Raw genomic sequence first — 23,001 nt, 5'->3', positions numbered from 1 at the left:
TATAATTCCGCGGCTAACGTCGCATTCTTATCTGATAACATATAGCATTCCATTATGTTACATTTTCATAATTTTCGAAGTTCATTGTAAAGTTTTATTTAGTTTTGTTACACTTTGACACCTAACATGCTGGTGCATCATACCAGCTCATAATGCCAGAGTTGTTATCGAATTTTTAAATACAAACTTTGGCAATTATTTGATACATTATGTTCCATCATAGTATGTATGGTTATCACCATAGCAAAATTAACTTTTAAATACATACATTAGTTTTAGATAAAACAAAATGAATTTTTATTAATTATTCAATAACTATAAGAAATATACCCCACAAAGTATATATATTTGTTATCAGAAGAAAATAACAAATTATTTTAGGTCATAGCCAACTATGGTTTCCATTTAAAAAAATAAAGTTATGTCTCAAATCTCGAAAATAAAAGATGGGAAAAAAATTCTACCTACGCCACTGAATTCTTCGTAAAAAGTTGCCCATATAATGTTTTATTTATAATACTCCATCTTTGATAATAAGTGAGATATTCGCGATTGTCGTTTTTGCAAAATTTTCAGTTTTTGCCGATAGGGCGAAAACAAAAGACGATAGCTGTTCGGAGTTTTCGGCATTAGCATTTTCTCGAAAAACGAGATCATGACATGTAAGCTACTTTTTTTCTATCTCTTTTAGTTTCGGAGATAGCCTATGCGGACATCGAAATTGGGACACCCTGTACTTTCTCTTTGGCGATCTGGTATCCAGAGTCGTTGATGTCATGAATTCGCCTATCTCACTTCAACGATTTACTCGCACTCAAATACTGAAACTACTGTAAAAATATAAATATTCCAAATCAACCTTTTACAAATACTAGCAATTTCAAACACGTTAAATTTGATTAATTCACTCTAAAGTAGTGTCAGTCTAGTTAAGTAGTTATACATGACCAAAGAAGAAAGGAATAAACCATCAATAAAATCAAAATTAAAATTCGTCAACTCATGACAATGATTTCCAAGGAATATTTAGATTGTCATTGAAATATTTCCAGGATGTAAGCAAATAAGGGTGCGTTTACGTTGGAGCTGCGATAAACGATACTAGCAAAACAACGCAATTGTTGTCATAGTTTTATATACAGGTGTATATATTGGGGCGACGAATTCTCACACGCTTGACAGCCGACTAACGAGAAGAGCCTTTCCTATTATCAGGTATGGTCGGCATGGATGTCGACTGTTTAATTAGTGAAATTTTTGTTAGATCTCCCTTGTGGGACCAAAAAGATAAAAATCACCACAACAGATTTGTTCTGAAAAATCATTTTCAATTCATTTTGCGCAGCTCTTATCGCTGCTCTCATTGTTGCTCTTATTGTTTATCACAGGTCTCGTTCCAATATAACCACCTGCATATAAAACTATGACAACAATTTCGTTGTTTTGGTAGTATCGTCGCTATTATCGTTTATCGCAGCTCCAACGTAAACACACCCTTAATCACAAATTTTGTCACTGCCAAGCTAAAACGGCATAAACCCCAAAATGGTCACTTGATGAAAGATCTTTGTGTTTCCTGGGAAATTAAGTAAATGTCGTTTACGCCATTTTGATTTAGCAGAATGTCCTGTTTTCTAAATAATGATTCTTAAGGACTGGTTGCAATAGGTAGGTTCTGTAACAAAGAAAACCTGTCTTTGAACATCTGACTTCAAAGATTTTAACAACTAATGCAATGATAGCGCTACACATTTTCAGAATTATAAAAGAAATACTGGAACATGTCAAAACTTGATTTCAACACTACTATTTCTACAAATCATACCGAAAACTTCAAGAGTCTTAAAGTAGACATTATACCTTTGCAATTGGATTTGTTTTCATTCATACCAGATGTAAAAAAGCAGGAAGTACTAATAAACTGGAACAACACTGAGATTTTGATATGGAAGTTTTGAAATATATTCCAACATCTAAGGTGTCATCATCTAATGTCATGCATTCATCAGTCTCTCAAACACTAGAATTTAGTCTATTAGAATTTACAGACTTTGCTGATTTTGGTCTTTCTGCAGCTAACATAATAACTTCAAGATGATTTATCTTCATTTATTTCCATGACGTGTTTACCGATATTTTAGGTATTAAGTTTTTTAATTCAGAAGAATGGAAGTGGATCAACATGGAAATGGATGTTGATTTACTCAGACATTACGAATACAGTTTTTGTGGACTTGAAGATAGTGAGTTTCTTCCTAAGTCAGCAAAGACGTCATAAACATAGTCCGGTATGAGATTAGCAATGGATAATAACTAGGGCTCGGATTTTATGCAAAATGCATCTTCTTTATTTTCTGGAATATTTTTTTCAAAATTGGTTTGTGGGCGAATTACATAAAAATAAGGCAGATGGTACAATAAAAAAATTGCATATTTTGCATATTTTTACAATTTTTTTGATTGTTGCATAAATTGGCCTGTTACTGCATATTTTCGCATATTTTGTCATTTTACTAGATTTGTTTCTTGTTGCTTAATAAAATAAACATAATGACTGGGTGATTTTTAAAATGCGAACATACCTTTTAGTTTAAAGCACAATATAGGATATTTTTGATTGCGAGTTGGTTTCTTGTTTACAATGATTCACAGAAACATGCGGGGAATCCCTAGCGCTGTTGAGTTTAAGTTTAAGGAAATCCCCAACCATAGTTACTGTGGCTGTGTTCAGTGTGAGTGAACATTAATCTACCAATCTATAACAACAATGCCTAAAATAATATCGTGTATTGTGTCCCAGTGGATAAAAAGTTATCCCGAACTAAATTTAAATAATGAGGAATTATTTTGTAAAACTTGTGCCAAAGTTGTAAGTATTTTTTTAAAAATTATGTCGTAGCGTTTTAGCCAAAGATTTAAGTTAAAAATTAGAGTTTTCAATGAAAAATACGAATCTGTTTTATAGTCTCAGAATTATATAGAACTTTCGTTCGAACTTTTTTAATTATTCTTTTTTAAGATAACGTGTGAGAGGAAGTCCGAAATAGAACAACATGTGAAAAGTGCAAAACATATACAAAAATGTGACAAAAATAGATTGATAACAACTATAAGAAAGGTAAATGTTTGCATATTTCCACATATTTTTGCATATTTTTTGCATATTTCCTATAATTTGATTGCATAAAAATCCGAGCTCTAATAATAACATAGTGACTTAACCAATATGCAATTCATTGTCCATACGATGTATGAATCAAGGAGGATACTTCTAGTTTTAATTGCCATTTAGCGTTAGATTGTTACTAGAAACTAGAAACATTTCGGTTTAGCCGTATGTCTCTTAAGACGGAGTACATATAACTGAGGTGAATTAGATTTCTAGCACATTTCTACAAATATTTTAGAATTGTAAAGAAATGAATGTTTCCAAATCTGCGCGACGTTACCCTGCATATGTTCCATATGATTCAGAAATTCGGGTTAATTCAACTTTGCAAAGAGTAATAAAGACTAGAATATAGGTGACCTAGCGGAAGAACATTTGAAGTGCAATTAAAATTTATTATAACTAAAAACTATTTTTGGTTGTAAAGAGACAATTAAATGATAGTGGTCTAATACCTATTAACAAGATCGTAATAAGCCGATTAAATCCAAGAACCCTTTTATGTAATGATCGGTTGTATATTAAATTTACGATCTACCTATAACGAAATGACTACTACATTTACGACTAAATTTTACACCTCCCACATAATTATTTTTTAAATAAAAGATATAAATCAATCGTTTCCAATTTGGTAATTCCAGTAACCTATAACCGATTAACCGGTAACTTCAGTCCATTAAATCCCGAAAGGTGCATAGTTCGCCAGTTCTGGCCGCAGTTTAATCGAGTTAGTAATTCTCTACAGTTTGTACAACCACCGGAAACAACAGCGTCCGTGTAACAATTCTAGGAATATTCCGACGAACACGTAGTTGGTCGAGCTTAAAGAGGTGGATGTCTTTTTTGGTTGGAAACGAAGTATAGGTGGGTAGTACGCAAGTTTGTGAACGCGTATGCTAACTTGCATTGTCGGATCCACGTTAAAATTCCACGTTGGAGTTTTGAACTTTCGGTTCGAATCCGGAAATCCGACGCGGCTGCGAGCTTTTTATTCCGCGCCGTACCATTTCGAACGTGCTTATAATTTTTATGATCGTCATTTCTTGGATTCTCAAGATGTATTTCTTCGCAGGTGGTTATTATTAACAAATTTATCACCTTTTATAATACCCAAGAAATGATATGGATCGATAATAAAGAAAAGAAGTTGGTTTGTAATAGGGGTCAAACAGTTTTTAAAAACCAATAATAACTAAGAAAATAGACGTTATTGGGTATTGTTTGAGTTGTGTGTTAAGTTAGTTGAAGACGTGACGTTTCTGGTGGTTGGGGAGCAACTGAAAAGAATTCTGTTTCGGAAAGTTACGAAACAGATAGAATGCTGTCGTTTCGTGACGTAAAATTGATTGATAACCAAAAGTAAACGTGTAAACATTGACGGCGGAGTAAAATCAAACCGAAAATCAAGACGTTTCGTCTAAAGCCATACATTATTCAATACATAGCCCCTTCAGTGTACAGGTCGAATATATTTACATACGTTTTATCTTGTCGGGGGAAAGAAATGGTTGCACTGAAATAATTTTATTTTGGGTGATTTGGCGTTGATTGGCACAAGATGATTTACTTTTACCCATTAAATTAGATGCAATATCGAGAGAAATTGTAATCGACGGTTGTTACAATCGATAAACGTGTAAACCACACATGTTTCGGTGATTGGTCGAAACTTGATTGGCATGTATGGAGCTCGTTCGTTCGCCTGACATTTAATGCAAATGACACATTTTACATTAGGGGTCGTATATGAGGCGCGACGTATTCAATCGTAATAATTCATAATGCGACCCACGTGCATTAATTTCAGCGCATAACGTACACATTTTCATAATTACGGTTCCCGAATCGCAAACAGAATTTAGCGAAAAATGCAACGGCTGCTTGTTGCGGATTTTCAACCGAAACAAATAAAATAAAAAGGTTTTGCAGGCAAAAGACCCGTTTACGCAATAATTAATATTTTTTTAACCTGTTTTGTTATTTTATACCAACGTAGATTTTCAGTTTATGACCTAAAATATTAAAACAAAAGTGTAATCGGATTAAATTTTGTTACTACCTTTACATTCATTTAAATTTAAATTTTAAATAGAATATGAGTTTTATTGAATTCTTTTATTAAGGGTAATATATCAGATTTTTTACTAACTCCCTTGGCTATAATCGATCGTAGTCTCAATCGGAAAGGGCAAAGCGGGTCCGTTGGACCAGGTGTGAAATACCTGGGCACCCCTAATTTAATTAGGACGCCGTAACAGCTGTAAATACAGATTATTGATTTCCAATCGGTTCTTATACGAACCCGGACGCCACGGGATCTAATTAAGGTGGATCTCCCCGCGGGCAAAAACTTCGCTCCGCGGTCGGCGAGATCTTGTTTTCAGTCGAAAGGGCCAAGATGCCGATACCTTAATTACACCCTCGAGGTGCTAGAGACTTTGTTGGCACGTCGACGTCGGAAGAGTTCGCTTTCACCTGTCACAACCGTTTCTAGCAACTCCTAATGTAATTTTCGTTTCTGGCAAATTTGTTTGTTGTAAAACTGTCACCCGGGATTTTATCTCCGAGCAAGTTTTTGAAGTCGCGGAGAGCTCGAATGGTGTTTGGACGGCACCTTGGGGGTTTTAAAAGGACCTTTTCAACGTCCTAAAATAGTTGTTGAATAACGCGAACGAAGATAATACTTTAAAGGAGAGAACTAATTTGAGTGGGGCAAGTTTTAATTTTAAAATTTTCAGCTTGTTACGATTATTAACGGTACAAAGTAGAAAAAAGTTAAAGTGGAATTATCCGATTTCAGTTTTATGGTTTTAGCACCTTTCGAAACGACGCCATCAATAACTGAAAGCTCCGCAAGCGCCGGCAGTGCCAATACATATATCGTAACCGTTTCAAAAATTTAATAACGATTAGTTTCGCAGGGGAAAGCTCTACCCGCTGGAAATTTTTATGACCAATGGTGGGATTCGAAACTTTGAAGCCCGTTTGCCCTTTAAAATTGAATGAGACCGTATTGTTTATTGTACAACTCGGCGATATTGTTGTAGTGTGGAGAAAATTGAAATGTTTTGAACCGTTCAAAAATCGTTTATACAAGTATATCTCATAAAAAAGTTTTAATTTAAATTATAATTTTCAATATGTTGATATTTATAATTATTGGTTAACAATAAAAAACGTTATTTTATGTCTTGACATATTATTTAATTATTCGATTTCCAAAATTGTTACGTTTAAATACGCCCGTTTTGTATATTTATCCAGGTGGAATTAAACAATTTAAATTTTCCTCCTTTAGATTCAATTATGTAAATGAGCACTAGTGCAGATAAATTTATTTTCCAACGGAAATATGTTATTTTTCATTATTTTATTGCGACCAATTTATTGCGAAATACAAAAGATAGGAAGCCCGCACATTTTATTTTTGTCCCCGCGTTTTGCCAATGAATTTTCATGAAGGAAAATTACTCGTAAAAGCATACAAAATCGGAAAATCACGCATTGTTAATAATAAACATGTAATTCTAATTTGTATTACGGACTCATATTTGAAATTTGAACTTTTAATTAGAATGAATCTAAAATCTCGTTACGAAGATCCGATTTGATGATTGATGGATCGGACGTCGTACATGACACAAAACGAGTTACAGTATGCACATTCAATACCTGTGTCTGAGAGAGACAGATACATTCCGGCGGACATGATGGCGGTGGTAACATGTTGAAGGCTGCGACGTGAAACAAAAAGAGTGCCGTAGTGGATCTCAACACGCTCACCATCTGAAAACCAAAGAAAAAAATGATTTTTTTAATCGGCTAAATTTCAAGATCTTTGTGTTAAGCATGTATGAGGCGAATGCGGTAAATTTTCCGTGTGGCACAGCATTGCTGCTGCTGCCAACCGAAAGAGAAATTGTCCCGGATCAAATGTAGTGGCCTCAGGGGCGCGGCAGGTGAATAAAACAGTACGGCCTCTCGTTGAATTATTACCGCTTCGGTGGGTCATCATCGTTTTGGTAAATGGCCTCAGTTCCGTGGAAAACACAATTGAGGATCACAGGAAGGGCGTGTTGGTTTATTAATTCACCGGTGTCAATACTAATCTAATTCCTTAAAAAATTAAATCTCCCTGTAAGTAAGCAAATTCTAATTAATTCAAAAGACCAAAAAGTTTCTCGGTCGGAAAAATTATACAGATTTCGAACTTTTATCCGAGGAAAATTAACACCGGGAGAGGTACGATACTGGAAGTCTGGTTTACCCCGGGTCGGTTCTTGTTCGTTTGACATTTTTAATTAGCTTCGCGATCACCGTGGTCGTCCTCTATCACTACTCGAGCGCCGTTATTAATTGAGCGAAAATTTAAATTGAGTCTCTTTATCATCGTGACAAGAAGAGGCCCAAGGGATGATTATAAGTAAAAGGACGTAGAAAAAACTTGCTCAGATTAAACGGTATTAATCTCTTTGTAGGTTTGTTTTAGAGAAAATGTCTTTAATCTTACGGAAACTATGATTACTAACAAAAAAATTCAATTAATAACTTCAAACTATTTTATTTAAGAACAGTTTTATTAAAGAAATCAAATCGAATTCAACTTAATCAATAAAACTAATGCTGAAATAGAACTTTTCTCATTTCAATTTGAATTTTTTATGTATTTTGGAGTAGGAATACTCAGCTACGCTGATTTGACGTGTGACGTTGCTGATTTCTAGTTGATCACTTTGTGTTATTAACAATCAAAGATAAATAAGTAGCATGATGATGTTTGAGAAGAGCTCAGCCTGAATGATAATTAGATAAGTTTTAAATAATTTATGATACATAAAGTTGTCAGTTTGAATATGTTAAGGACAATCTGTAAGATAAAGTCGTAGAGATAAGAATTGCAGTAAACAAAGATGCAACCTTGAGCAAGTGAATTTAAACGTCGAAATCATGGATACTACTTGAATGCAATAAAACAGCACAAAAATATGTTAACATTCAGCAAAGACAAGATTCAAAACATGGTTTAGCACCGGCTCTTTGCGATGTACCGTACTTTAATAAATATTAATGTTACATGTGCAAGAGATTAAAGGAAGAATTTAGTTATTAGTTTGTGTCAAATGTTACTAGAACGTCTGCAATTTCAGAATCGATCTCTCAACGGTTTTTCAAGAACTACAACAAATAATAGGTGTGATATAGGTAATAATTATCGAATTTGTGCGTTGGGGGGTGGCTTGTGATGGTTGATTGGATAGTCGAGCTAAGTGGTGGTGACATTGAGTGATGCTTTGTGGTTTATGGCGTTTATGTGACGTCATTGATGTATATGTTCTAAAATCATGAAACTACGCGAGTGAATATCCTTAGCAAGGCGTATATTAAATGCAAATATTATTATAATTATCTCGATTGTGTCAGATTTTCCATGATGTATCTATTAACTATTTTCATTAACTTGGATTCACATCTAACCTAAGTTATAAATTTGTGAGACATCAAAAAATTCAAAGAAATCCATAAAAACTTTGCAAAACTCAAAAGGGAGGTTGAGGAAAATTGGATGGAAAAACTCTATCAAGAACATAAAGAATTACAGCAAAAACATGGTTATTGAACATACACAAAAGAATAAAGCCCCGTGTGAGGATTATACATACATCGAGATGCTTAAATTACTAGATGATGGAAAATGATGATGAGATATATTGCTCAGGAATTTTGCCACCCAATTTGAGTCCTTAAAAAAGTGGAACAAACAAGTGTTCACAATATCGACTGATTAGCATGATGAGCCATGCTCTGAAGACAGTTTTAATAATCATACACAGCGAAAAATTTGGTTTCCGTCTGGGTAATCAAAAAAGGCATCATTTGAGCCAAATGTGCTGCTTCAAAGACTCTGACAAAGCTTTTGGAGCAATAAGTTGGGTAGGAGACAGTGTTCATGGCTAAAGAACGTAACGGATTGGATTGGCCAAATTTACAAGCATTTTTAAGAGCAGCACAGGGAAGAAGAACAAAATCATTGGTTATCAGGGGTGATGGTCTCAACGAAAGGCTAAGAAATGAGACTTTTATGGATCATCATTCACTGATTACTGGAACTGTTCCATACAAATACCCTTACAAGCACAATTCCTGTATGGCCAAAAAATGATGATGTACGAGATAATACGTGACTGGATCTCGCATAAATATTCATCGACATCGATACTTAAATCACGAATCAGGAACACCAGCATCATTAACTAGTCGTTAATGATTTAGAATACTTGAAAACTTTTTCACGAAATAATCTAAGTCATCAAAAATGACCCGAGACCTACATGTTGTAGACATGTTGTACAGAAGATGGCAGAACACCAGCCATCCTTTAATGATATTGTAGGGAATATGTGATTATTGACAAAACAGCATTCATCGTTATATGTTTAATTTAACTTGCATATTCAATCTAGTATTAAAATGTTTTCGATAATTTTATTTGTTACATTAACAAGCAAACCTAAATTACTTAGCTTTTGTTTAATTTATTTTCTTGATTGAGTAAAAGTGATATACATAGTATCAGATTATCGGGTTAGATAATATATAACCTTAATCACATTTCCAGATAAATCTGATTGAATCTCGCAAAAGTTAATATTTCATGGAGATTTCCCAACTTTTACATTAAGTTCGTCCCGATTTTAGATCAACTCTTGGATTAGATTTTGATAAAAGTATTCTTAATGAAATTTTAATTATTTAACAAACTGATTAAAAATTTTTTTAAGAAATCTTAGAATCGTTTAAATTAATACCAAAAAGGTAGATAGCTTTGTTTTTTTAGCAAAACTTGAAATGAACATTTTTTTGTTGAAAGTAATTAACTAATCCCTAAACATTAACGGATAAAAATATGTCAAGAGAGTACTTCAGCCTAAGTTTCGAGTATCGCTGTCTCTCAACGAAGTGAAAGAGTAGCGAGCGCGCTAAACGGATTTTCCGACAACCTTTCCGAATTTAATCCGGTTCAGTTGGCTTAATAAAATGGCGCCCTCTTAAGAGAATAAGAATTCGTATCCCATTTATCATTTAGAAAGCAATTTCTTCGTCCGGGGGTTTCAAATATACATCTGTCAGTCCCCCGTGCTAGAACACAAAGACATGGCCAGGAATAGGCCCTTTAGTCATCTCGGTGTTCGAGTCGGTTCTACTTCTTTCGCCATTTATCTATCTACCCCTTTCGAAATGCCAACCCCTCGATATAAAACCCAAGATGATTAAATATTTAAGTTTAATCGGTTCCGGATACAATTTCGGCTTTTATTCCTTAATTGATATCTTAATTGGTAACTCAATTCGTGAAACCATTATTGTTAAATTGAATTTCGAAAAATAAACTTGCTTTATTTGGGGTTGTGTTAGCTGAAAATTAGCAGCGTGATCAAATATTAAAGTTTAATCGTCGAAAACGTCACTGTGTTTACCTTCGATTTAATGGTGGTCCGGGCTTAATTGAAACAAACGCGCCGCTTCCCGGTGCCCATTCGTTTGTGTGACAATTTCAACGGGAAAGGGTGTCGCGTCGACGGCAGCCGGTGGCGCTTATTGATAATGTTTGAACAGAGGATACAACCGTAAACTAATTACATTTCCATAATTCAGTTAATATGCAAATCGCGCATTGCTTTTGACTTTTAAATGTAGGCCGAGCTCGGTGCTTCCATGACTGCGTTGTCAGCTAATATTAGCGCTATCTGATATCTCTCCGCAAATACCGACGAAACAGCCTCAAACCGCATCGTGCTTTTTTTCGTCCGAGCCCTCAATTTGCATTTTAACGTTGTAGCCGCGATAACGTCCCGTATCCTAAGCAAATATCTGATGTAACCAAATTCTCCTTGCACCTAGCTCGGCGGTCTTTTTTTGCTTTGCGGTAGCTATGTTTTAGTTCCTTTTATACGCTCACGAGACTTTTAGACTTTTTAAAGTGCTTTATTTATACATTCTTTTAAATACGAATCGATTTGGTTTTTTTTTAAAAAATTACTGGTGTTCGTTCATGCATTTTGAACAAAAGCTTTTACCTTTTTTAATTTAGTTTCAAGCGATAGTCTGTGTACCTATATTGAATAGAAATGAAACAGTGGGATAGTGGGAACCAGATTAGTTTCGCGATTTTCTTTTTTGCAAATAGTATCCCTTCTGGAAGCAAAGAGAACTTTGAACCGAATTAATTTCACAGTGCTTTAAGCATGGGCCTTCTGGAATACAACTTGTAGGAATTCGATACGGGTTGCAACGGCAGCCATTATAATAGATCCTGGAGGTTTACACATACCGTGGCCAACCCGGGACAGCATGAGCGATCGTTCCCAGACGAAGAGGTCCATCACTCGATTTCGGGTCAGCGCTTCCGGTCTCCTGGGGCTCGGCCAATTGCACGGTCGTCCCTGTTTGCAAAGGACTCAGTTGTGCAGGGTAGTTCTCTGAACTAAACCACCGGCGCCCATGGATCTCTTTACACCAAATAATATTTACTACTCCTGATGGAAATGGATAATTTATGAGAATTCTTTACGAGTTGTTTCAAATTGAAAGAAATATATTATGAGTTTCGAGAAAACTCGATGCACGTATCTATCAGGATGCATCGATACACGTTCCTATTTCAGATTTCGCGTATATCGAATCGTAGTTTCTTACGAGACTCTATCTGTAAAGATAGACATGACGAATGTTGGGATGATATAAATTGGAAATTGATTCTCTTCTCATTTACATGCGGCAATCCAGTCGATACGTCGTCTTCACCACGCTCTAAGTGTACCCTCATTTGAGGCGATACATTCTCGGTTATATACACACCGGGGGCGAATTACAACCCTACCGAGGGCCACAAAAGCTTTTCTCAAACGAAGCAAGCTTCTCCAACTAGCGCATTCATCGAGGGCAAATGTAGCATTCATCTGTAGCGGGAAACGATGTGCATCTTAAGCGGTTCGTGGTGCAACCACCAAGCTTGGCCAAGCTTGAAACGCCACTCACCGTGAAAATGCAATCTTTTCCCTACCCTAAGAAACAAAAGACTGCCAAGAAACGATCGCATCCAAAGCACACGGAAAATCGGGTATTAATTTAATTAGAAATTTAATATCGCTCGTGAGTTGTTTGCTAAAACTGTTCAAAATTTAGTATTCTACGAAGTGAAATCAGAATCGTGGAATAAACTGGCCTTTCCTATTTCCATTTTAATAAACCTCGCACCATAAATTCTGTCATAAATCGCCTACGTAACGTTGGCAGCCGTGCGTGCGACGCCGCGCGTACGCCGCGGAAAAACAAAATATTGGGAAATACCTAGCACCAATACTGGTCGAGCCAAATTTATTTTAAGTGCGCCCGTAAATCATAATGGTTTAACAATAAATTCTAATTACACGTCCATATCCGTTGATTTAAATTTTAAATTTCCCGCCGCGCCATTTCGTATAAATGTCAAAAGCTTTAATTATGTATCAGGCTTCAATTATCAATTATGGGCTTATGCCCGCTATAAAGGCTACAATATTGATGTTCGGTAATGGAACAGAGGTTATCGTTAGCACTTCATATTATACAACAAAATTCGCTCAAAACTCAAAATAGAAAATAATGTGTACATAAAAAAAACTTTCAAGTGGCCTATACAGTGAATTTCATTTAAAATGTAATATACAAAAATATATTTCCATAGAAATCAGGACGTACCTACTTACTTTGTCCCATATTAAATGAAACATGTTTGAATGTTTTTAGTTCTAGGTCTAATGTTAGTTCTAGTGACAGTGGTAGGTAGTGCTAGTTAACGTAAGATATCATTATGTTGCATACTTTTATTGCACTAAAACTAGAACTAACACAGGTGCTAGTGCAATTCTAGAACTAATACTAAACTTAGAACTAGAATCATTCGGGTTTAGCCGTCTTGAGAGATGTGCGGTTAAATCCGAATGTTTCTAGTTCTAATTCTAGTGTTACTTCTAGTTTTACACTAGCAGTATCACTAGAACTAACACAAGAACTAGAATCATTCGGGTTTAGCCGTCTTGAGAGACGTGCGGCTAAACCCTAATGTTTCTAGTTTTAAGTTTAGTGTTAGGTCTAGTTTTACACTAGCACTATTATTAGAACTAACATAAAACCTAGAACTAGAACCATTCGGGTTTAGCCGTCTTGAGAGACGTGCGGCTAAACACGTATGTTTCTAGTTCTCGGTCTAGTGTTAGTTCTGGTATTGCACTAGCACTATCACTAGAACTAACACAAGAACTGGAATCATTCGGGTTTAGCCGTCTTGAGAGACATGCGGCTAAACCCGAATGTTTCTAGTTCTAAGTCTAGTGTTAGTTCTAGTTTTAATTGTTATTCAGCGTTATATACCAAGAACCAGAAACATTCGGGTTTTACCCTGCATATCTTAAGACGGTCGAAAACTTAGGGTTATCACAAGGACGTTACCTTTTTCCAAGCAAAACTTTTCTTTTGCAAAACTACTCAATGCCTGTACTATTAAGCTATGTTGCATTTTATGTGGGGCAGTGCAAGTGCATAATAATTTCGTAACTATGGTTACTACATTCATATATTGCAAGTTATGTGAAATTCGCAGTACTTTTATTGTGTCCACTCAGAAAGATGAAATTAGGTTAAAAACAATATTAGTCATGCAGTTTGTGTTCGTTATCATGCATGGAAAGTACGGATAAAAAAAAATATAAAACCCGTTAGGACGGTTCGTTCAAAATTTTCATTTTAAATTACGATTTTGAAGGGTTTGACGTATGCTCGCCTGGTACACACCGGTGGAAATATGAAATGCTAATGGCGACGTTGATTTTGTCGAACAATGCGGCTACAAAAACACGTATAGTGTTGGTAGTGCCGGGTCACGTGTCAATTGCGTTTTTGCCCAAGTTCGTAAAATCGTGATTTCCAACATTCACTTGTGTTTTTATTTGTTTGATATACTTAGATTTGTTGATCAATAGAATCCAATGTTTGGGGAACAAGCAACGAGAAGGGCTTCGGTTGATCATTATTCGGTATTGCAATCCACTAGAATCGATCATATCAAATTGATGTTAGCAAACCCCGGGGACATGCATAGCAACCCCCAGCATGTGCGTTTAATACGCCGCTTGGAGGGAGTGTTCACTGGATTGCTTAGCGATTTCCTGCCGCAAACACAAACACCTCGTTAATTTTACCTGTATAATCATTGGTTTGTCAAATCAACTTTGAAGTTCATTAATTCAGTAAATTTAAATTTAAAACGAATATCACAAAGAATTTCTCTTTAGAAGGGAATAAAAAGCGAAAGAAAAGGAACCTCAAAACCTTGTACTTGGTCGCACCATAAATTTCCCTTTGGAATTACAAGTATTTAAACATGATTCCGGGTGGCTGGTTGCAAGGTAATGGGACACTTCTGTAGGATCTGACGACACGGACGCAGGCGCGCCTGCTGTGACGCTCTCAACACTTCCTTAAACATCGCGTTTCCGGTACATTGGCCGACTTTTCCGGACCATATTCTTGTCGACCGTCGTCCTTATCGTTTCGCCCTTATCACTTCCCCTCCGATTATCACAATATTTTACGGTTCACCCAAGCCAATCTTTCTTATCCTTAAACCCATCCCCTTTTCCAAGTCACTTCCAAATCGCACACCGCATTAATCCAGTAAAGATACGAACAAAAATTTCACGAAATGGATCAAACAAAAAAAAATTTTAATGAATAGATACCAACATTTATGAGGTATTCATAGAAGACAAGTTCATTGTCATCGATAGTGAAATTCTTGATGACGGGTCGAGTCCTATACATTTGGGGACGTCATAATTGCCATTAATTTCGAGCAAGATAGGCCGGGACAATTAGCGTGGATTTGGGGGGCTCCAATCAGAACGTGCCTGGTGATAATATTATAAGCGCGGCGAGGGTGTCGCGATGCCAAGCGACGACGATGCCGTTGTCCCGCTTTTGATTGTCACGAAACAATGGGACTTCGCCGCAATCCCACGGATTACCGTCGGGTTCCGGTCCGATATGATCGGAATCCGGCCAATTTATTCCGCCCGAATCTCACACCACCCTCGCGTATACCCGGAAAAACCCGAAACGTTAAGGGCGAAATTGCCCAGTGATATTTTGGCCGGAAATTTCTACTGATAATCGATTATAAATAAAGCGGGAGCCGTAGCGGATGTGGCTAGAAACCGTTCCCTGGACCGGAGAGGTTTATTGCGGTGTTTAATATCTCTTTTTCGCGCCGCTAAGCCTGAAATTAGGGTCGATTGGAGTGTCGGGCTTTATTTCCCGATCGATTATTAGTACAAATTTATAGCATTCCATTCCTAAAACTAAATAAACTCGACCAGAAATTAACTCGCATGTCCTATTAATCATCTCCAAATAGAAATCCTTTCTATCAAGACTCCGGAATTTGCATTGAATGCAGGACGTGCACAACTTGAAGCTCGATTATGCATTTAGCCCATCCAATTTCCATTATTGAGTGTTCCACATATGACAATCAATCGTGTGAGTGTGTGGAAACTCCCAAAACTATGAGTACCACTTCTATTCAATATCTATTTCACTTCAAATATTTCAAAATAAGTTAATTAAGCGGCACCACTAATAATAGTAAATTAACGTCCAATTATTTCGATGTTATCGATTACCTCAATATAATTAATTCGAATTTAATGTGAAATTTATAAAGGGGAGATTTCATATAAAATGGATCATATGCAGCTTTTATGTTTTAACATTTTTTTGACGGACAGCTTTCACGCTTGAGGGTAGCTGCATTGATTTGGGTTTGCGTGGCAATAAAAGTTGGAGCTGACAAAACACCTGTTGATTTTATAAGCGTTATAGAACTGAATTCTCAGTACCTTTGTATTCCGCTTTTTTTTTCATGAAAACGGTCCACGCAATAAATGCCAATCGTAAAAAATTACTGCAAACCGCATAAAAGCCGCCCCAATGCATACTGATTGGCACGCGATGAGCATCAAACTTTTATATTTCTCGTAAAACTGGGTATGCGCAATATTGAATTTGAATTACAAAACGAAAAAAAAGTATGGGATTTTTAATTAAAACGCGTCACATAGGATGAACTCTGAATGAGCATCTTATTTGAATGCAATTTTTAATTGAATTATTTTAAACTCACATCGTATGAATTACAAAAACGAGTTAATCACACTACTTTCTCATGAATCAGGGGAGTTACTGGTTAATTGCATCGGGCCAAACAAAAAACAAATTTTATGACAATCAAGAAAAATCAAATAGTATCAAGACGTTTGTCTGTGATATAGATTGTAAAGAAACGGATCGTGTAGATATTGAAGCTTTTCTCAGTCTATTATACTTAGTACGAGTATTTTGAGGCGATCTTCAAAGCTTTGATGATTTATGATCAACCAATAGTTTCGGAATAAAAATATTCCATATGGCGATGTCTAAAACAAGGTTTAGATTTCTCCTCAGATGTATTTGTTTTTATGGAAAAGCAGCCATATCTCAAAGAAGTACAACAGATGAAGCCCCTTGACTTTGGCAACAACTCAACTTGCGAGTATGCTATTATGAAAAATTTACCTCGAAGCTTATAAGAGTCTTTGGAGAAATATAAGCCCCCAATACCAGCAAATGATGGGACAACCTCAACAAGTAACGTTAAAAATTAAAATTATTGGTTATAAGTGCAGCAGACCTAACATTACTATGCATGTTACAAAATTCCTTTTGGAAAAAGACTTTTGGTTAATTCTATAATGTTCTTAAGAGGTGACGAAAAGAAGTCATTTGACTAACTGCAATAAGTGAAGCCATTGTTCACATTGTTAAAGTAGAAACTTAACGGGCTTATAATTGCGCTCCAAGCATCACGAACAATACTTATGGCTGTCGACTTCAAAAACGTTGACCGCCTCAAGTATCACGAACAATACTTATGGCGTTGGATTAGGCCAACCCAATCTAACTCATTTCAACCCAAACCAAATCAACAGAAGTAATCTCAGCCGACTTCGAAGATGTCGACAACTCCAAGTATCACGAACAATACCTATGGCGTTGAGTTGGGCCAACCCAACCTAAATCAATAAAAATACTCTTGGCCGACTTTGAAGATCACGACAGCTCTAAGTATCACGAACAATACTTATGGCTGCCGACTTCTAAGACATTGACCGCCCCAAGTATCACGAACAATACTTATGGCTGCCGACTTCTAAGACAATGAGCGCCTCAAGTATCACGAGCAATACTTATGGTGGGTGAAATCTTCGAATTCGGCCAAGATTATTTCTTATATTAACAGAAATAATGTCAGCCAACTTTGAAGACGTCGGCTGTCTCAAGTATCATAAACAATACTTATGACGGCCGACGACTGTGAAGTCAAAAAAATGATCTAACATCCGTGTTAGATTAAAAGTAGATAAAGTTTCACCATGTAGTAAATGATGGGTATCCGCGATGAATTTGAATTTCAAAACGAAAAAGAAAAGTATGAGAGTTTTAATTAAAACTTGTCATATAGGATGAACTCTAAATGAGTATCTTATTTGAATGTAACTTTTAATTGAATTATTTTTATTAAAAAATAAATAGAAATATTATAGAAGGATTTTGATTAATTCTAGTTTTAAAGTTCTTGAGAGGTGACGAAAAGAAGTCATTTGACTAACTGCAATAAGTGAAGGTATTGTTCGCATTGTTAAAGTAGAAACTTAACGGGCTTATAATTGCGTTTATGAGTGAAGAAGCGGGTGCCACGTTACAATATAGGCCCCTAAACGACTGGCAACAGTTGACAAACTCGGAGCTAAGCGGCGACTTAAAGTTCGAGACCGGGACCGACGTCATGGAGAAATTAATAAAGCCTTATTAAAGTGGCACTTTTGACAGAGTGCCTTAACGGAAGGACGAGGCGCAAGGGGTGACGCTGATTACGTTCTGGGTGCACTTTTTTTTTCTTGACGGCATGAAAATAATGGTCGACTTTATTTCCTTCGGGTTCGCCACCATCCCTAAAATATGGCACTATATATTAAGTTAACATCGTTTTCTTTACAAGAGGATATGCTTTGACAAATTTCCATAATATCAAAGATTTTTACCTCTTTTATTAATTTTAAACTCTCCTAACATTAAATTGGATAATGGATTGAGCCCTATAGGAAAATTCAAGCTGCCGGTTGGGAGGGAAGTGGGTCGAAAAGAGTTACAGGGAAAAAAGCGTCGGAAACTAGCAGTTCTCACTTCACGTAGCGTCGTTAATTAACTCGGGCATCTGCGGAACAAAAGTCTCATCTCTCCACACACCCTCCGGGTATATTTTTAAGCGGCCACTTTTTGCCGCTGTTTTTTTTTACGTGCTACTCTTGCCAACCAACCAACGTTGCTACGCCGTAATCCGAATTGTCGCTGGGAATGGAATAATACGAGTCCCGGTATTTTGAATTTGTCCTATTGTTGAACATTCCGGAGCGAGTTGGCGTTATCAAAAGTGAATTTCCGACGCGATTTGATCTATTAAGCTTTCTAAAACACGCGGTTCTACCATAATAACCGAACAATCCTACGCGAAAAAAAACTGGTATAAAATCATCCCTTAAAATAGTTGAGTTTTATGTTGTATTATAAAGCATATATCACAAAGGGTAATTAACAAAATTAGTATTCTATGTAGAATAATCAATCATCTCCAATTAAAGAGAAAATAAATAAAAATTATTACAACTTTAGTAACGCATCATTTTGAAAGTCAAAATGAACTTTTCGGGATAATTACGTACTCGTTTGATAATCTAAATAAATTGGGGATTATTAAAGTAATAAAGCGAAACATCCGTAGTGAGTTCAATATTTTTTAAACCAGATTATAAAGATAATCAATATTTTCAATCCAATTGCATTATATTGATATGAATCGGTGTTTTAAAGACGTTGGTTGTAATTAATTTCAATTTCAGAATTTGATACTTCAAATAATACCAATATATTTACGTTATTGTTATCGTACTTTTAAATTATCTTGATGCCACTTGTTACTCTATGCTGCTGATATTGGTGACCAACTATAATCGTTATATAAGCTTCTCGCACACCGAAGGGAAACCATCGACGACCATATAGGGATTTTAGTAAGAGCAAAGGGCAGAACCGAATAAAGCGCCAGTCGAAGCGAGATGATAATGGATCCGCCACTTAGTGTATTGAAGATTATACCATAGTGTAAACTTATCGAGTTTTACTTTGTAAATTGGACGAGCTAAAAGCAGTTCCGAGCAAACAACTACATTTATATATACCTACCATGGTAATTTCGTCGTCATTACGTTGTGAATTAATAAATATATCTTAGTTAATTATAAAAATATGTTTTCGAGTTAATGAAAGAATCTTTAGTTTAGTTTAGTTGGCACTACATCTTGCGATTTAAATAAAAAAACTATTGCATTAATTGTCGCTTAATTTGTTGTAATTTGTCGTAAAGTTTACAAATTTGTCGCTTCTTTTTATAAACAATATTTGAAATAATACATTTTTAAGGTAGTGCTAACTTGACAGTGAAAATCTATCTATACCATAGATTGAGTGGTTACGTTTAGTAGTTTAGAAGGGTAGGTTGAAAGTACAAATAGGGTCGAAACGTGCCCTATTATGAGTTAAATATATTCCAAAATTTTCCGCCATTTTTGGAGGGGTGTAGATCCTTCGGGGAGTCGAAGTCGCCCATGGTGCGTATATCAAAGTACCCTTAAAATTCACTAAAGAATCATCCCTTGAAGTTTGTTGCAGTCATTCAGATACATCCTGTATATAAAACTTGTAATGGATACATGGTGTGGATTCTTGTTACCAATATACACATTTATAACAATTTATAACAAGTATTTTTGCTTTTATTGGTATTTATTGTTAAACTCTGCGTGACACTGATAATGGATAGTTTATATCGGTCCATACCACAAATATGCATCCTTTTCTGTTGGTAATTTTCAACTGTCCTTGTACTTGATAGTACCATTTATCTTTTTTATTTATTTTAAAACAGTCTCTTTCTTGATTCCATTTCCAGAAAGGTTTTTTTTTTGTTTTATGGCATCCTTGGGATGCATATGGTATGCGAAGAAAGGGCACTTTATTTCCACAACAACTCCTTGTCCGACTAAACCGTCTGGACTTGCCCCTAGGAAACTGTACTCAGCATCTATGAACAATCCGCACGTTTCTACCTTTATATTATCATGTTCTTCTAAGGTCCACTTTTACCACCTCTTAATAAATTTAACCGATAGATAAATTGGCGCTCTTAGGCTCGTTACTACCATCTTCTGGTTAAGCTATCTATGGGATTATTACTATGGATACGGCTATTTCACGCGCTCTGATTGGCTAGTAGATGGGTTTATCTATAAGATAAATTTAACTAAAAGATGGTAGTAATGGACCTTAGCCAATGAGAGCGCTTAAAACCGCTGTAACCATGGTAATTATCTATCGGATAAATATATCAAGAGGTGGTAAAAGTGGGCCAAACTGATGTATAGCAAGTTTTTCATTCATTTTACCAAGCTGCACAGCCTTAGGTCTACTTACTGCATCACGCGATTGACGCGACAAATTTGTAGACTTTACGACAAATTACAACAAATTAAGCGACAATTTATGAAGTCATTAGTTTTTTGTTATCTCCACTCTTTACCATAGATTCCCACTGTCCAGTTAGCACTACCTCAAAAATCCAATAGTTTAAATATTGTTTATAGAAAAGGACGCAACAAATTTGTAAACTTTACGACAAATTAAGCGACAATTAATGCAATAATTTTTTTATTCAAATCGCAAGATGTAGTGCCAACTTGACAGAGGTATCTTTGTTTTTGTATTTTTAATAGTTTTGAGAGTAATTAATTTCTTATTACGTGGACTTACTTAGTTGCAAGCAATCAATGATTTTATTATATTTGTCGTTGACTTCGAAGATGTCAACAACTCCAAGTATCACAAATACTACTTTTGGCTGCTGAGTTCGAAGATGTTGATCGCCCCAAGTATCACAAACAATACTTATGGCTGCCGACATCTTCGAACACCTCCAAGATTATGACTTATATCCAGCTATTGGCCCAACCTAACCCAAGTATCACGAACAATACTTATGGCGGCCGACGTGTTCGATGTCAAGAAAATGATCTAACATTCGCGTTAGATTAAAAGTAGATAAAGATTAAAAAATCGTATGTCAAAATCTAAAAGAGATATCAGTATGAAGTAAATAGCAATTGAAGGAAAATTTAAATAGTATTTGTTGTACTTAAGATCATTTCTTCAAATCTTCTGATAAGGGACGTATGATTTTTTGAACACATCCCTGCGACAACATAATACCAGATATTGGAGTAAAAGCAATCAATCGTTAAAACATCATATTCTCAAGTACGTATTGAGATATCATGATTGTTCACGCATCACATTATTAGTTTCTCATTATTGTTTATTTTCGTTATTCGTTACTATTTGGTTTCGGTTCGTTCCATTGCTTGAGGGTGGGGGCGAACCAGTTCTTGTTTTTTTTTGGGAAGTTGGTCTCAATTTTTGGAGACATTGTGATTCAATTTTCGGTCCATGCCATACCCACGAATGAGATTTAAATTATCGTGTGTCGTTAAGATAAGTGAGAACTGTGTATTAAAACCGATCGAAAAGAAGAGTGGAAACAAATTGTGCGACTTGAAGAAAGGCATAAGGAATTTATGGATATTTAATAGGTATTTGACATGCTTAAGATAATTTTTTGAAATCTTCAAATTTCAGACTAATGTTTTTTTAAATTAAACTTTGCACAATCATTATAACAGATATTTAGAATAGAAATAGATGAACTTTAAAAAATCGTATCTCAAAATCTAGTTGAGATATCAATATGCACTAAAAAACATATTAAAGAAAATTTCTTTATATCTAAAAATTTTGGGTTTATGACTTTTTGAATGCAACTCTGCATAAACATAGTCGTAGATGATGTAGTAAACGCAAAAACACATATCTCTAAAACTAATTGAGATATTATGATGAAAAAAAAACTAATGTAAAGGATATTTAATAGGTATTTGACATGCTTAAGATAATGTTTAGAAATCTTCAAATTTCAAACGAATGATTTTTTGCATTAAACTTTGCACAATCATAATAACAGATATTACAATACAAATAGATGAACTTTAAAAAAACGTATCTCAAAATGTAATTGAGATATCATTATGCACTAAAAAGCAGTTTAAAGGGAATTTCTTTATTATTTATTATCGTTAAGATCATTTCGTGATATTTTAAAATTTCGGATTTATAACTTTTTGAATGCAACTCTGCATAAACATAGTCATGGATGATTAAAGGATATTTAATAGGTATTTAACATGATTAAAATAGTTTTTTGATATTTTCAAATTTCAGAGTAATGATTATTTGAATTAACCTGTGCACAATCATATTAATGGATAACTATAGATGTGAATTTTTCCAAAAAAACCACTGTTTAAAAACGATGAAAGATATTTTATTCAATTATTAAATCGGTGCTACGTTACGTTTCAACCAATAAGTTGGTCTTCTTCAGGCACGTCTAAAAGGTTTTATAAATGAAATACATATAATTAAAACAAAATTACATATTAAATATTTACCGTCTTAGGATGTAGAAAATGGAGGATATGATCTATATAAACTTAACATCGTAAAAGTAATGAAGACATTTCGTTATTTAG

The 23,001-nt window shown here is 35.2% G+C and overlaps 1 protein-coding gene across 2 annotated transcripts in view; it reads right to left on the bottom strand.

Annotated features, from left to right (window-relative positions):
• Positions 1-23,001, bottom strand: part of LOC111418118 (chondroadherin) — an 83,357-nt gene that overhangs the window by 5,710 nt on the left and 54,646 nt on the right. For both annotated transcript variants that reach the window (XM_023050576.2, XM_023050575.2), the window contains one exon: positions 6,845-6,958. In XM_023050576.2, the coding sequence (XP_022906344.1) occupies positions 6,845-6,958 (114 nt within the window). The remainder of the gene's footprint in view (positions 1-6,844; positions 6,959-23,001) is intronic.

Source organism: Onthophagus taurus, chromosome 11, assembly GCF_036711975.1.
Source record: "Onthophagus taurus isolate NC chromosome 11, IU_Otau_3.0, whole genome shotgun sequence".
NCBI lineage: Eukaryota > Metazoa > Arthropoda > Insecta > Coleoptera > Scarabaeidae > Onthophagus > Onthophagus taurus.
Note: the sequence above shows the minus strand (reverse complement) of the source record. Positions and strands in the feature narration are given on the sequence as shown.